This window comes from Corapipo altera, unplaced genomic scaffold (assembly GCF_003945725.1).
Source record: "Corapipo altera isolate COAL_440 unplaced genomic scaffold, ASM394572v1 45, whole genome shotgun sequence".
NCBI lineage: Eukaryota > Metazoa > Chordata > Aves > Passeriformes > Pipridae > Corapipo > Corapipo altera.
In genome coordinates, this window is record NW_020884877.1 from 17,921,980 (window position 1) to 17,937,187 (window position 15,208).

The 15,208-nt window shown below is 39.8% G+C and overlaps 1 protein-coding gene across 2 annotated transcripts in view; it reads left to right on the forward strand.

Moving 5' to 3' along the window:
• The first annotated feature begins 214 nt into the window (after window positions 1-214).
• Window positions 215-15,208, forward strand: part of RBMS1 (RNA binding motif single stranded interacting protein 1) — a 145,479-nt gene continuing 130,485 nt past the window's right edge. Inside the window, exon 1 of one of the 2 annotated variants that reach the window (XM_027636962.1) lies at window positions 215-502. In XM_027636962.1, coding sequence (XP_027492763.1) covers window positions 428-502 — 75 coding nt within the window. In that variant the 5' untranslated portion in view covers window positions 215-427. The remainder of the gene's footprint in view (window positions 503-15,208) is intronic. The other variant, XM_027636963.1, reaches the window with a different exon arrangement.

Consider the following 15,208-nt stretch of genomic DNA (forward strand, 5'->3'; position numbering starts at 1 on the left):
CGGGCCGGGGCTGAGGCTCGCCCCGGGCTCCCAGAGGGGCTAAGCGCCTCCCCTCGCCCCCTCTCCCCCCCGCCCCTCCGCCAGCCCTGCCCCGCCGCCCGGCACCGCCGCCGCTGCCGCGCCGGCCCCGAGCGCTCCCTGCGCCGCCGCTCCGCTGCCGCTGCTGCTCCTGCTCGGCCCGGCCGGGCGGGGACTTGGCAGGAACTCCCGGGGAGAGAGCGAGAGTGCCTGCCCCCGCCGCCGCTCCGCTGTGGCTTTTTGGGTGGAGGAGGAGGAGGAGGAGGAAGGTCTGGGCTCGGCCGAGGAGCAGGAGCCGCCGCCGCCACTGGAGAGGAAGAGGCAGGAGGGAGAGAGAGAGACGGAGAGGCGGCTGGAGCCCCCCAAAGTACCCCCCCATCCCTGCACTGCAGGCTACATTTCCAGCTTCATGGGCAAAGTGTGGAAACAGCAGATGTACCCCCAGTACACCACCTACTACTACCCCCAGTATCTGCAGGCGAAGGTAGGGTCCGGCACGCCGGGCGGCGCGGCGCGTCTGGGGCTGGCCCCGCTCCGGGCGGCCGGCCAGGGCCGAACCCGGGCGGGGGCTCCGCGGCTGGGGCACGGCCCGCGGGAGGCGGTCAGGTTGCACCGGGGGACAGAGGCAGGAAAGAGCCGGCAGCCCCTTCCTGTCGCCCGCCGCCGCCCCGGGAAAGCCTCTGGGAGCCCCCGCCGTGCTCCCACCCCTTCCCCTCGCTCCCGACTGTGCCATCTCCGACCTGACTCCTTCCCTCTCGCCTTCCCCCTCCCGCCGGCGGTCCCTCCTCTTCCCCGGGGCTCTCCGCCTGTCTCCTCCTTCCCAACCACGTCCTCGGCCACCCCGCCACAGAGTGGAGCGCTGCGGGCCCCGCTCCCGCTGCTTTCGCCCAGTGCAGCCCCTGGAACGCAGGGAGAGGACCCGAAGTTCGGGCGGCAGGGCCCGGCTGAGTCTGCCATGGCCGTCCTTCGGTCACCCTGGGGCGGGAGTGCTGTGACATCCCGAGGGGTGGCCGGGCATGCTTGCTGCTGCGATGGGGATGGCTGTAATTCCAGTTAAATACGGGCACTGGGGAAGCTGCTGGACTCGGGTGGATACTCATTGTCTATGGAGTTGGACCTTTGTGAGCTGCCACCTTGCAGTTTTCGAACTGGATTAAAAAACGCATTAAGGGTCCAGCTCCTGATGGTTAATGTTGTACGCGGGTAGGCGGTGTTTGCAGGAATATTGATGTTAGCAATTCTTGTGGTGGTGGATCTCCACCTTTTTTTCCTTTCTCCTTCAAGTCTGTAAGGGCAGCCAGCCCCACTGCTCTAGAAGCATCATGCTGCAAACTGGCAGATGCAGAGGTGGTTGCATCAGCTGTCTGGAACATTTAGCATAAGCCTTTCCAACCACCAGTGTCACTCCTCACAAATCAAAACAGACCCATATGAGGCTTCAATGTGTGAACTTTTTTTAGAGGTTATAACCGTGGTGTGGGGTTTGGTTATGATTTTTTTTTTCCCTGTTAAAGCATCTTGCCTTTCTGACAGTGACAGGACAAGAATTCCCTTCCCTTTATCTACACACTTGATAGGCTCTTCTTTTTATTGTGTTTGTGTTACTTGTATTGTGAAACGTATTTTTTACTGCTTGGCTGAAAAATAAATTCAGTTTGATGGTCATGAGATGTTTTACAAGGCAGCAATGAGGAGGCTTTGGAATGCGCATTCACATATACAGAAATTGATAGAAATGTGATTAAGGTCTTTAGGTGATTTGAAATTACTGCTCTCTTAAATGTCTAATCAACATCAGGCTAAATAGTACAGACTATAGCCATTTAAAGATTGTGCTGCAGAGTAATCACTTCAGTACTGTTTACATATATATTTTGAATGCATTATTTTGAAGAAAGGTAGAATGCCTAAAGGACAGCCTTTTGCATCACTTAGCTTTATGACTATATAAATATTCTTAAATGAAACAAATGTCTTTATTCAGCAGCTTTTACCTTCATGGTTTTGTGTGGCAATAGTAAGTTACGAACCAAGTACATAACATGGAATATATACAAAGCAATGTCGTTTGGGTGTTTTGACCTGTAAATAATTGAAGAAGGAGATAAACTGTAATAGCTTACAGTAGTTAGTAGAGAATGATCGTAGAAATCCATGATCCTATGAGAAAGCATGGTGGATCATCTTTTGAAAATGTTTCCTGTACAGATAATTTAATATTGATTTGTATTACAGTCAATGACATCTTCAAAGCGTCTTGTAGTCTTTGCTATAAAATTATACAGCCTGAAATTACATTGCTCTGTTTCAGCAGAGAGAACACACAGCCATTTGACGTACACACATGAAATGAAATATCTGGGATCCAGTGGAAGTTTCTTGTTTTCATAATCTTGATTTTATAAAAGAAATAAACGAAAAAAAGGTGTCTCCTTGGTATAGATAAAAGGACTAGTAATTGTAAGTTTTGATATTCAAGTATACAAAATCCAGTAATACAAGCAATCTTCTCCCTTTGGATCCTCTCTGAACATGTAGAAATATCAATTTAATTCATAGTTTTCAGCTGTTCTATTCTTTGAGCCCTAAAACAGCCTCTTGTCCACTACATGAACTATTTCAGTAATTCTGGAGAAATCTTTGGTTTTTATTAAAGACAAATGATGATAGAATTGAATAGCCTTTGCTGAATGAATGATGGGTAATGGTACGTGATTACACTGGGGGAGGTAGGAGATTTTGAAACTAGAAGTTTTGCTTCTTATTTAAATAACAATGGAAAATCTGCTGACTAATAAACTGCAAATCAATAATTAGGAGGTGACAGGAATTGCTTGAAGATGGAGTTTTTTCTGTGGAGAGCTCAAAAATACTCATTAGAAATTGTGTACATTCCTAATGGTTTTTTAGGTTAAAATGTTGATGTGGTCAACTATTTTAATTGCTACAAATATGTTATAGATTATAAAAACAGATTTGTGTTTGACTGTTATGATCTCACAGTCTTATTTATGAAGTATTCAAGCTGGTTCAATGATATATTCTGGGAGGAAATATAAACATTTGCTGTGATTCAGCACCTCCCTCCCCCTAGTCTTAGGGAGCTCAGCATCAAAAGAGATTAGTGAAACCATGGACTTAAATTAAATGAACAAAATTAACATTGGAAGAAGGTGTAAGGCTTTTAATATGAAAATCATTATGGAAATGAAAATAGTTTGAAATGGCTTTAAGTTGAAGCTTGTAAAACCTTCATTTTTGGGACTGCCACAATTTTTACTCTGGCAAATGATATGTTTGACATATCTGTAAAATTTTTGTGTCTTCTAATGAATGTATGTTTTATTACAGTTCCTATATTGCAGCATTGTATGGCTTGCCAGAGAACGACAAAAATATTTTCCAAGTTTAATGGAGGTTTCTAATGGTTTAGGTACTTTTTAAGCAATATTTCTGTAACATTTGCTTTTCAAATTTCGACTCAGTTGTATTTCATTTTCGTACTTAATGTTTTACTTGTAATTGAGATATTCTGTATTTCAACATTTTGGAAAATTATGTTCGTTAAGACTGTATGTGTTTTAGTAATGCTTAAAGGCCTGTCTGCCCAGGAGTAAAACCTGACTGTGCCAGGCAGATTATTTTGAAGTTTAACAAGACAAAGTACACATAAACAAATACAAATATATATAGACATCTCTAGGCTACAATTTGCTTTGGTCAAATAAGAAATAAAAGTGAATCCATGCTTTGTTTTCCTTTACCGAAATATCAAATGGAATTCAGAGTCATGAAGCACACAACAGTTTACAAATAAGTCGTGATAACTAGCTGTTTTACTGGTTTTTTCCTTGGAGAATAAAGTGACAATATGACTAGTTTCACTAACAGGCTTCTGTATCATAAAGGAAACTTCTTTGTATAAGAGAGAGTTAGTAGAAGATGGAAACATTTCCTATAGATAGCATGGTTTATCTGAAGTGCAAGCTTTTAATAGTCATAGATAATACTTTTGTGATACTTGAATTCTATTTATTTTGTATGGTATTAGATAACAGCAACACAGAAGAAATGAAATCCTGGAATCTTGCTAAATTACCTTAGAGTGGGCCTTAAACTTCATAATTTGAGAGCTACAAAACTGGTGCCCTGGCAGCTCTGAGAAAAGCTAATATTTCTAGAAGTTTGCATAGGTTTGTAGGCAGGACTGTAAATTGATATAAGCTGTAGTGAGCAGGCAGATTCTGCCATGTCAAAAACTGGTTTTCAGGCTGTTCAGTGCAAACTTTAAAATGGGAACACTTAATTTTTATCCAGACTTTTTGATGGTAGAGTAAGAACAAAACAGATATGAAACTTTATTATTAGGAGACACTGGATAATCTGCAGTTAAGTGTCAATGTATGAAGTTAATAGACTGATGTAGAACCTTCTGCTTTAGATGCTTCTAAAGCAGAGGAGGTTGGACCTGCTAATTGTTTGCTGCTGATGTATACCTTGGCACTGCATTCTGTACCAAGCACAGGTCTGTCACCCTTTAAAAAGTTTTACTAGCTTATGAGCTGATTTTAGTCAGCATAAATGATTACTAATCAGTTTAGTTAGATTTGTTCTGTATGCACTATGACTGCAAAATCTGTACATAGTAAAAGACAAGTTTACAGTAAACAGTGCTCGTGTTTATAAGGTTGGATAGAAATAATTTGCACACTCTGTATTCTTGGAAGTTATATTAATTGTCCATAATTGTGATCTCTCTAGTTCTTGACTGGACTTAGAAATCCTTTAAAAAGAAAGAAAAAAAAGCACAGATTAGCTGCAAGCAAACTTTTTGTCTCCACACAGTTACCTGATCCTGTTAGCCTCCTCAGCTTCTTGAATATGTTCTCTCCCATTCCAGCCAGGCTGGGATTTTATTGTGCAACTACCCGAAGAATTCTTTCAAAAAAATGTACTATACTGTGGAAAGGAAAGAATTGTAAAATTTATCCATTTTAAGAAAAACTTGAGAGGCCTGGTGGTAAGGTAATCCCTTCCAGCTCTATAAAATGTACATCCCAGGGGATGTAAAATAGGGAGAAATTAAGAGTGTTACCTAGAAAGAGCATTTTCTCTATTTCCAAACATCCCAGTCCAAAACTGGGACTGTCTGTTTACATCCATCCATCAGACAGACCACTGGTCACAATGGTTGTTCTGTGTAGTTGTTCCAGCTGGCTTGTTTTGTGAGGAGCATCTCTATCCTTGTCCCAGTTATAGCTACTTTTAAAGTTTGGTTCAGGTGGCTTGCTATGAACTAGAAATATGCCCTTCAGAAAGTATTTCTAGAAACTCTTGCTAGAATAATTCTTAAATATGCAAAAGCTTTTCTGGAAATGGGTTGAGCAAAGTTCATACAAAGCTCTGCAAATGTCTGTCTTCCTTGTGTGGAATTACTCCAGTTTTGAACTATTCTGTTGCAGAGCTTTCATGAGAATTAATGTCAGATTAGCCACCTGGGCAAATATGCATTAGAAGCAGGATGTAACCAGACATATTGTTAATAGTAGTGACTTCAGGAAGGCTTAAACCGAGATATTCCATGCTGGGGGCACTGCACTGTTTGGTGGTGTCAAGAAGGATGTATATTAATGTATCATGTACATTATGGTGGTGTCAAGAAGGATGTATGTTAACGTACAATAATGTACATTATTGTAACTGTTTAAATAACTGATAAAGAAACATGAAATGTAGAAACACTTCACAACATCATCATCTTGAAGACTGGCTTCATTGAAGTCAACATGAGTTATGCCTTTGGTTTCAGATAAGCAATATGTACTATAATGTTAATTTATGCTTGGATTATGCTGACCATGCTTATTTGGGGGGGATCTGAAATGACATGGTGGTCATAATCTTCATTTCAGAGGAGCAAAAGTTAGGGAGTGCTTATAGATTGTGTGATCAGGGCTGGAATCAAGGAGAAGTAGCAATGGCATCCATAATGTGCTTATTTTGTATTTTCTTTCCTAAGGAGTCTTTTAAAAAGAGTTATAAAAATGCTGCAACTTTCCTCCCTTAATCCAACCTCTGTAGAGAAAGCAGTGGTATAAATATACATGCACTAGAGACTGATTTTCAAGTGACAGAGTAAAAAAATATTTCCTCCACCAAATTAATGATAGAAATTACGGGTTCTTATTAGCTTTGTAAGTTCTAGAAGTTTGAGACTAAACTCATCCCTAGAGTTCACTGTGCTTGATGCTTAATTTGATACTGTGTGATTGGCGTCATTTAAGAAATGTCAACAAAATCTTGGTCCCTCTCCTTGATTCTATAGTAACTTTACTGCAGACATATGAGCAGATCCTGAGTGTGATGGTCTTAAGGGACTGACTGACTTTTACAAAAAAAGTGATAAACCAATATATGACTTGAAATAGACTTGAAACATTTATTCAGTGCTTTTTTTCTTTTGTTTGATTGTTAACCCCCCCAGGCTCTCAGTTTGTTCCAAAGCCATGTCTGTGAAGTTTATATCCAATAGGTAGACAACAGCTGCAAAAGCCCAGAATTACACAGTCTGTCTGATTTGTACTAGTGTATTTTCTAGCTTTACCTTCAACACAGGATCCCAAGGCACTCATGAAAGGTGTGCAATAAGTTTGTAGAGGGAGAAGTTAATTTTCTTTGAATAAAATAGTTCTTTAGGTTTTTTTTTTTTTTTTCAAAACTCAGGTGAAACTCTTTATAATTACTGTAGTAATTATAATTTCTACTGGAAAAACTCCTGCTTTGCTAAAAAAGTGAAAAATATTGGAAAAGCACACTGATAAAAATATCTTCTGCCTGAGTTTAATTCATTTCAGTCAAAACAGGCACTCAACAGATTCAGGTCATATTTACTGTAGCTAATAGGTGATGATTATTATCTGACTTCCTGCATCTTCTTAGTCTTCCTCAGCTGAATATACTGAGATCTGCATTTAACTGTAATTTCAGTAAGTTCTAAGCTGAATTATGTTATCTCAGAATTGAGGAAGATGAGCTTGGACCTGAGTATAACCAGGTACCATGACTCAATTGTTTCATGGCTTTTAAGCACTGTGCTCTTGTTCATGGTCTGAGATCATAAGAGCACATTTAGTCTCAATTGCTCTGACTTGATGAAAACATTTCAAAATATATTTAAGCTAAATTTCTGAAATCTCAGCACGCATGTAAGGCCTATGAAAAGTACTTCAAAATCGTTCCAGGTAGATAAGCAGAGCTTACTGATACAAAATGGAACTCAAAATGTTTGGTGTGACTCTTGTGCATGGAAAGTATTGATCTTTTGTAGGGAGATAGAGTGAATGGGCTTAACTTTGTGGATTTTACAACAGTTTAAGAACTGAATTCCCTTGCTTGTCTCTTGGCAACACACACTGACACAATTTCTACAGCAGTTTATAGGCTGTGGTAGTATCTGTGACCTCTTCTATCCCTCAGGCCATAGCTACATAATCACTTTAATTTTACATAACTATGCGCAGCAGCCAAAAAGGACAATCTTGTCTTCCCCCATTGCTCCCAGCAACCCATTCCTCTCCTTTCCCCTGTGCTGGCACAAGCATTTGTATGATCTGTCAATGAGCTGAATCAAGAAACCAGTCTGGCTGAAAACTAACCCCAAACCCTCCACCTGCAATACATTTTTACAGTGGAGCAACTAATGTGATGCTTAAGGAGTTTGAGATTTGCATGGCTATGGGTAAAGTTGTCTCTGAGAGAAGTACATCCTCATAGGCCTCGCTTTTGTCCAACAAAGTGGTGTTGTGTAGCTTTTCTGAATAAAAGGTTTTCTGGGGCCTTGGCCCACAGACCTCTTAGGTTACCAAAATCACAGACCTCTTAGGTTACCAAAATCGGCTGATTTCACATATATGCTGATAACTGTTAACATAATTTTTCTATGACTTTATCTTTTCTTTTAGTGTTTTAAATTGTGTTAGATGTTGGTTCACTGAGTCTGCGCTGAGGGACAGACCCTTTTGAGTCTGTCTTTCATTCTTAGGACCAATGATTGTGGAAGTAAGTGTGAAATAATTTGCTGATATGGCTTAAGTTAGGTATAGGCCTGGGAGGAAAGAAAGAATCAAATGTAAATGGAACTTCCAGAGGCCTTGTAGCATAGTGTTACATCTAACTTTCCATTTTCAGCACAATGCAACATTGATATTTTATTTCATTCTGGGGAAAGAGGGGAGAAGGCTGGCACTTCAAATTAGCAGCAGTTGCAGAATTAAGACAAGGGTGTTAGTGACTCATTTGGAAAAGTACTAGCTAAAACATTCTGTCTCCCAGAAAAAACATTAAAGAAGGGTTTATGATACAAACTTTGAATTTCATTAATAGTGTCAGTGACCCTCTGGTTTCGTCAGGGTGGCTTTCCTGGTTAGTGACCATTTGTATTTGACAATTGCACATTAAAGCAAGGAGAATAAACAGGGACGTTTTGGAGGGGGAAACATCTCTCTTAACAGGGTCAAAGACTTCAGAATGCCTCCTTCTTCTTTTGACCCAGTCAGCCAAAAATTCAGATTCTTATTGTTTCAGGTAGGTGGAAAAAAGGGCTATACTTAGTAGTTTCTTTGATGCGTCTGAATTATTGACAAACAGTAGTCAAACTCCAGTTTCCTTGAACACAGGGATCCTGAATCATAGAAGCAGTTTCTTTGTTCTCAGTTCCTAATTCCTTTCCTCAATTCACTATTCTCACTGCTCAGGCCTTTTACTGGATTGTATGTTTAGGTTGTACTCTACTCTTTCCATAGCCATATTTCAGTGACTTTTTTTCCTTTTCTGAGAAATATGTATATTTCCCTGTTTTATGCCCAGGTCCTAAAAACAGCTTTGTTTAGCTTTAAGAAAAAAAGCCTAAGGGGAGATCTAATTGCTCTCTGAATGTATCAAATGAGAATGTATAGACAAGGTGGAGCCAGACACTTATTGAAGATGCACAGGGAGAGGATCACAGGATAATTCAGGTTGGAAGGATCGTCAGGAACTCTCTAATTCGGTTTTCTGCTCAAGTCAGGGTCATCTAGAAGATCAGACCAGGTTGCTTAGGCCATTATTCAGTCTAGCCTTGAAAGTCTCCAAGGATGGAGATGCACAGCCTCTCTGCACTGTTCCAATACTAGCTATTCTAATAGTGATTTTTTTTTCCCTTATGTCCAGTCTGAACCTCTCTTGTTTTGACTTAGGCTCATTGACTTATCATCATGCCATGCACCACTGTAAGAACCTGGCCCCTTCTCCTTGATAACCTCCTCAGAATTTTCCATTCTATAAATGGAAAGCTGCTATTAACTCCCACCGAAGCCTTCACTTCTCCAGCCTGAACAAACCCAGCTTTTCACAGAGCATGTGATCCAGCCCTCAGCCCCACCCTCCACTGAACTCGCTGTAGTTTATCAGTGTCGTTTACTGGGGGCCCAAAGCTGCATGTGGTATTCTAGATGGAGCCCTTCAAATAGAGGGATAGTCACTTCCCTCACCTGAGTGCAACCCAGGAGGAACACCTTACTACCAGAGCGTGCTGCTGGCTTATGCTTGGCTTGCTGTCTGCCAGAGCACCCAGGTCTGTTCCAGCAGAGCTGCTCCTCATCCTGTCAGTTCCCTGCTGACATCATTTCAAGGGACTCTTCTTTCACAGGTGCAGCATTCTTCTTGTCTACAGAAGTAGTTGTTTTATCATAGAAGGGAATAGGCAATAGGATGCAACACAATGGACACAAGTTGTGACATGAGAAATTTGTAATTAGAAATTAAGAAATTCTTTTTTTTCACCATAAGGGTGGCCAAGAACCTGAACAGATGCTGAGAGATGTTCTGGAATCTCTTGGAGAGGGTAAAAAAACTCAACTGGACAAGGTCCCAAGCAACCTGCTGTACTTGAACCTGCTCTTGGAGGGCAGTTGGACTGGATGACCTCCAGTAATTCTTTCCAGACTAGTGTGTAATTCTGTAAGGTAGGCCCTGGTAGCTATCTATCAGCATAGGAGGCTCTGAAGAAACTGTTACTGCTCCTTTCATGTTCCATCATTGTAAGCTGTGCTATGGAATTTGGAAAGGAAAGGTATAGAAGGAAATCCTTTTTTCTGTTTAACAGACCGTGATTGCATATTATATATGCAAATGATATTTCAATAATCATAAATCATGCAAATTCCCTATCCCATTTTAGCAAATATCTTATTTAAGCTGCTTAAAATTTAATGTTTTAGGTTTGTCTATTTGTTTGTTTTTCTCCTGGCAGAACATTATAGTGCTACAGAATTATGCTGTAAATTGTGACAGACTTGTAAACGTTCTCATACCAAACCACCTCTTTAACCTGACATTTCTTGTTCCTGCATCAAATCTGAATGTGTTGATAAGTTTTTGTCTTGAACATGGATTAAAAATTAAATAAAATAATAATTAACCCCAAAATAAATCTTGTTTCTTTCTAAGCAGACATTATTTGGAGGAACAGCAGAGTACTGAGGAAGGCAGTGTTCTGACTTTCTAGGAGAAAAAATGGGAAGAATTAGCATGATCCTCTTGCTTTTCACTGACAGTTTTGCTATATCTCACATGACTTTTCTTCCAAATTACAGTAAGTTCATCAGCTGCAGAAGCAATGGATACATGAAAGGCTTCCAAACCCACCCACCCAGCTTCTTTAGCCCGCTCTGCTTTTATTAGCACTTCTTTCCAGTGTCTTTTATATACTTACTCCCCCAGATTTTCTAAGGATTTTCAATGGCAGGTATAATAATAGGAACTCACATGTTACCAAATCCTGAAGTTAATCTTAAAGATGCTGCTTCTACTAGATTTAAAAAAAAATAAAATCACAGCCGTGGTTGTCAGCCAGATTGATGATAAGAAAAACATGTAAAATCCACCAAATGTTAGTTCATTTTTACACTGCTAACTAAATAATCTGATCATGGTTGTCCATTAATTCTGAAAATCAGGTTTCTTGTTAGGTGCCAGAATATTTATTTAGGGACCCAGCACTGGATTAAGTTGGTCTTAAGATGACTTTCATGGCCAGGGAGTTAAAGAGACAGCAGTATTGTCACTCCAAGTTATTATCACAGAAAACAAATTGCCCAACTGAACACATCTTTATTTTCTCCTTTATCCTGGAATGTTTACCTTGGTGATGACTGGGCTATCTGAACATAAAAAAAAGTGCAGATTTTTACAAAAATATAGAATTGGGGGAAAAAAACCAAGATACATTTGTGCACTGGGGATATTTTTGCTCTTAGGGATTTTAAATGCTGTTCTTGGACTTTTGTTTGGTTGAGGGCTTGGGAGTAGGGGGTAGTGTTACCAAGCATCTAACAGTTACATGCTAAATAGCCATGCTACTTTCTGGGAGAAATAGCAAAACACCATGGTAAAAATGAAAGGAGAATAATAGAAGTTTACTTTGCCATGTTGCCCCCAAAAGAGTCAGAAAAGCAACTATGCATATTTTATATTTGCTACCTGTTTTCTTCTTTTAAAATTGAAAGTGGAATTCTATGTCAGATGAATAATTGAATGATGAACAAATGAGTTATAGATACCTTTTTTTACTCAAATATAATGGGTCATTTTCCATGCTTACTTACACTCTATTCAGCTCTGTCAAGGTCCTCTTTACTGATACTTATATGAAGTTTAGAAACGTTTATATGCTGAACAACAGAACTCCTGGCATTTCTGTGACACGCCTTTTAAGAGTAGAAATTTATCTGAGTGTTGTCTTTCAAAATGTATTCCATCTTTCTCATTGATGGAAATCGTGCTGTTTTTGTCATCCAGGGAGGATGCTGCACATCCCAGTGCTCTGGTGGTAACTGTATACACACATTTTTAAAATGTGTTGGATATATAGTCTAGTTTAGATTTACCTACCAGTCGTTAGAAAATATCCACAGTTGATTCAATTTTCTTGATTGCCTAGTTAGTGTTATTCTTTGGTCTTTGAAAGTGTGGTGTGTACTCTGCAAGACAGCCTATGCTTCAAGTAATTTGGATATTGGGCAATCTAGTGAAATATGGATGTGTGTGTATTATTTATAAAATATTCTGGCTTGCTGTCTATATAATGAAGGCATTCATGTGTAAAATGGGCCCTAGTTGTGATTTTTTCATAAATTAATACCTTAGTCCTTCTCTTGACACTGATACTGAGCTCCATGTGTTCTCTAATTTACATGTCCACAGAATTTAGTCTTTGCAGAAAAAATCATGCACCAGAATCTTACTTTTATGTCAAGCAATAATAAACATTGTAGTATTAATTTTAGTATTTGTTTCATTATAGCCTCCCATTTTTCACTTTAAATGATCTGCAAAATCTCCAGACCATACCAGACAGCATATAGCTTTAAAGCAGAATTCTGGAGCCTCTAGATGCCTTGGAGACAGTGGAAAGAAGCCTTGCTGGTATCCAGGGTTGTATATAATTTAGAGCAACTCTGGCTTGCCTAATTACTGGAGGATGTCAGGAGACTGAGCTGGGATTTCTGGGAGTAGAAAGCTGAGAGCCATGTCTGGAAATGAAAAAAACATTTCACAGTTCTAGTGAGAATCTTTTGATAATTGATACTTATAGGAGTAGCGTCTGGAAAAGAGGAAAGTCGTGTGTCAGGATGCCATTGAGATAGCAACAGAGAAGTAATCTGGGTTCTGCATTGGATTCGCCGAAGCAGCAGGCACCTTTAGAAGAACTACCTGCTGTTAGTCCTTACTCCCACATTGAGACCCAGAGCACCTGATCTTGAGAGTGGTGGGTTTGAACAGAATAGAAATGGTTCCATGGGACTGATCCAGTTTGCTTTCTCTGCCCCTGAGCATTGAGCTTATCTCTGAAAGTAGGTTAAATAGGCTCTTAGAAGCTGGCTATAGACCTGTCTCTTGAGCCTTGTGTTGTCATTTGAGATAGGAAAAGAGGAAAAGGTAACTGAAAAGTACAAAGCCAGATGGAGGGAAAACTAATTTTGAAAGAGGCAAATTGCTGTAGAGAACAGATAAGGAAAAAGTGAAAAGAGCAGAGAAGAGCAAAAGCCCAATTCAGTGGAGAGGCTGTGGCATGTGTGCCAGAACATGGCACAAGAAGACACCTCCAGCTGCCAGGCCATCCATGGGGAGTTGCATCTTCAACAAAAGGAGATTAAAGGCAATATTCTGCAAGAACTCAGTTTGGGGACTGCTAAGGTTCAGCAAGAATGAAAGGTTATTTTTACAAAAACAATGAACAGATTTGGGGAACAAACAGGACCTCTGGGAAAGGCCTTGTTTTATACAGATTGTGAGAGGACAAAAGATGCTTGTGGGACAATTGTGGCAGTCATCTTTGCCTCTTAACTACTGCAGCCCTGTTGTGATAATGTAGATAAAGTTACAGAGGTAAACTCCTCAGAACTGAAGAATTTGCCATTTCTTTTTACTTCCTGTAGATTGTACATCTGTTTTCTTATTACACTGAAACTAGAGTAAATGCAAGAACTTCCTGAACAGGCTCTCAAGTGACATGGTGATGTTGCAATTCTTTTTGGTATTTTATATGTTCAGGAATTTTCTTATCCTGATAGGTGTAGCATGAATCTGAATCGAAGAAAATATACAATATAAAAAAAACTAAATGTAGTTAGTATCCACTTAGGAGCCAGAATATCACTATACTATATCACACACTGCTCCTAGCAAAAGTGGCTAAACAGAACAGAAACCCAGAAGGCACCCATCTCAATATGAAAAATCAAAAGAGTATGCTTGAGAAATAGAGCTCAGTTGAAATTATATGGTACATCAGCTAGAATGAAACTTAGAATTTATAGTGACGTATTTTCATGTCTTTAAATTTCACACATAGAAAAACATGCTTTCTTACATTAAAGTTTTCATCATTCATTTGTGCTGTTTGTATTATACCAGAACCCTTATGTGTCTGGTCATATATCAGCTCAGAGGCTAAGGTCCATCCTACCAGCCTTGAGTGGATTCTGTGTTTGAACTAGAAATAAGATTCCAGTCCAATTTGGTGAGCAGAGAAGTGGACTTTAAGGTCATTTTTAGGGAAAAGCAGGACCAAGAGCAGGTTAGAAGTGCTCAAGTCATCACCACAGAATAGCATTTGCAGTTTGTATAACTGAGATAGGATGATCTGTATATTTTAATTCATATTTTTTGTGAAATGGCCATAATCATTCTCAACTGTGCTATGGCCTTTGGAGATGGTGGAGATCGTGATACTCCAAAGGAGTAGCACAGAGTTTGTATTTTTTTTTTGTCACAGTCTACCTCTGTGGAGCAACACAGCCCAAGAAAGGTCTTCAGTTTTATGGAGAGAGAGTCACAAAAGTCACAGTGATTTTGCACTTCCAGTATGTTGTTCTGAAGCCATAACTACATCCAAACAAGAGTAGATCCTTTTTATTTTGTTCATATTTAATGTCTCAGTTTTGTAGTTTTTGGTTTTGTTTCTTTTTGTTGTTGGTGGGACTTTTTTAATCATGGGTTATATTGGTGATGTTAGCTCTCAAACATTATATAATCCCAGACTTTTGCGCATATAGTTTCATCCTGCATTTCTCTTGTTTGCAGTGATCCTCTGAGAATGGTGTTTGGCATCTAGTTCCTTTTATTCTGACAGCAGGGATCCTTGAGAGGTAACTGCAGTGCAAGCACTGGGCACAATACTAGCACAGCAAGCACTGGTGGAAGGCCAGGTATAAGGATTTATTAGGTATTCTGGAATAATTATCCCCAAATAGTTTCAAGTGAGCAGAGCTTTCCTCTTGAAAAAGAGCACCCTCGTCCAAAGCAGCTTAATCCACTTTCAAAGCCAGCTAAGCAAGAAAAGGCATTCTTATTCTGCAAGGTGATTGCCTTGTCATGGCGTTACTTGGAGATGTTTTTACATTTAAATCTGTTAATGGATGCACGAGGCTTCTGTTCCTGCTTCTTTCCAGGATGAAGCTTTAAGGGTTTGATGATACTGAAGTAAACACATTGGAGTGTTAGAGAGTAAAAGTTGTCAACGGTGCACAGTATTGACGCTAACAAGATTTAGAGCTTGTATGCACTTAAAAATATAATGGAATTTATAAGGAAATACTTTTCTGGAATTACTGAGTGTGTTAAATTCCCCTATAGATGTTCACATATCTAC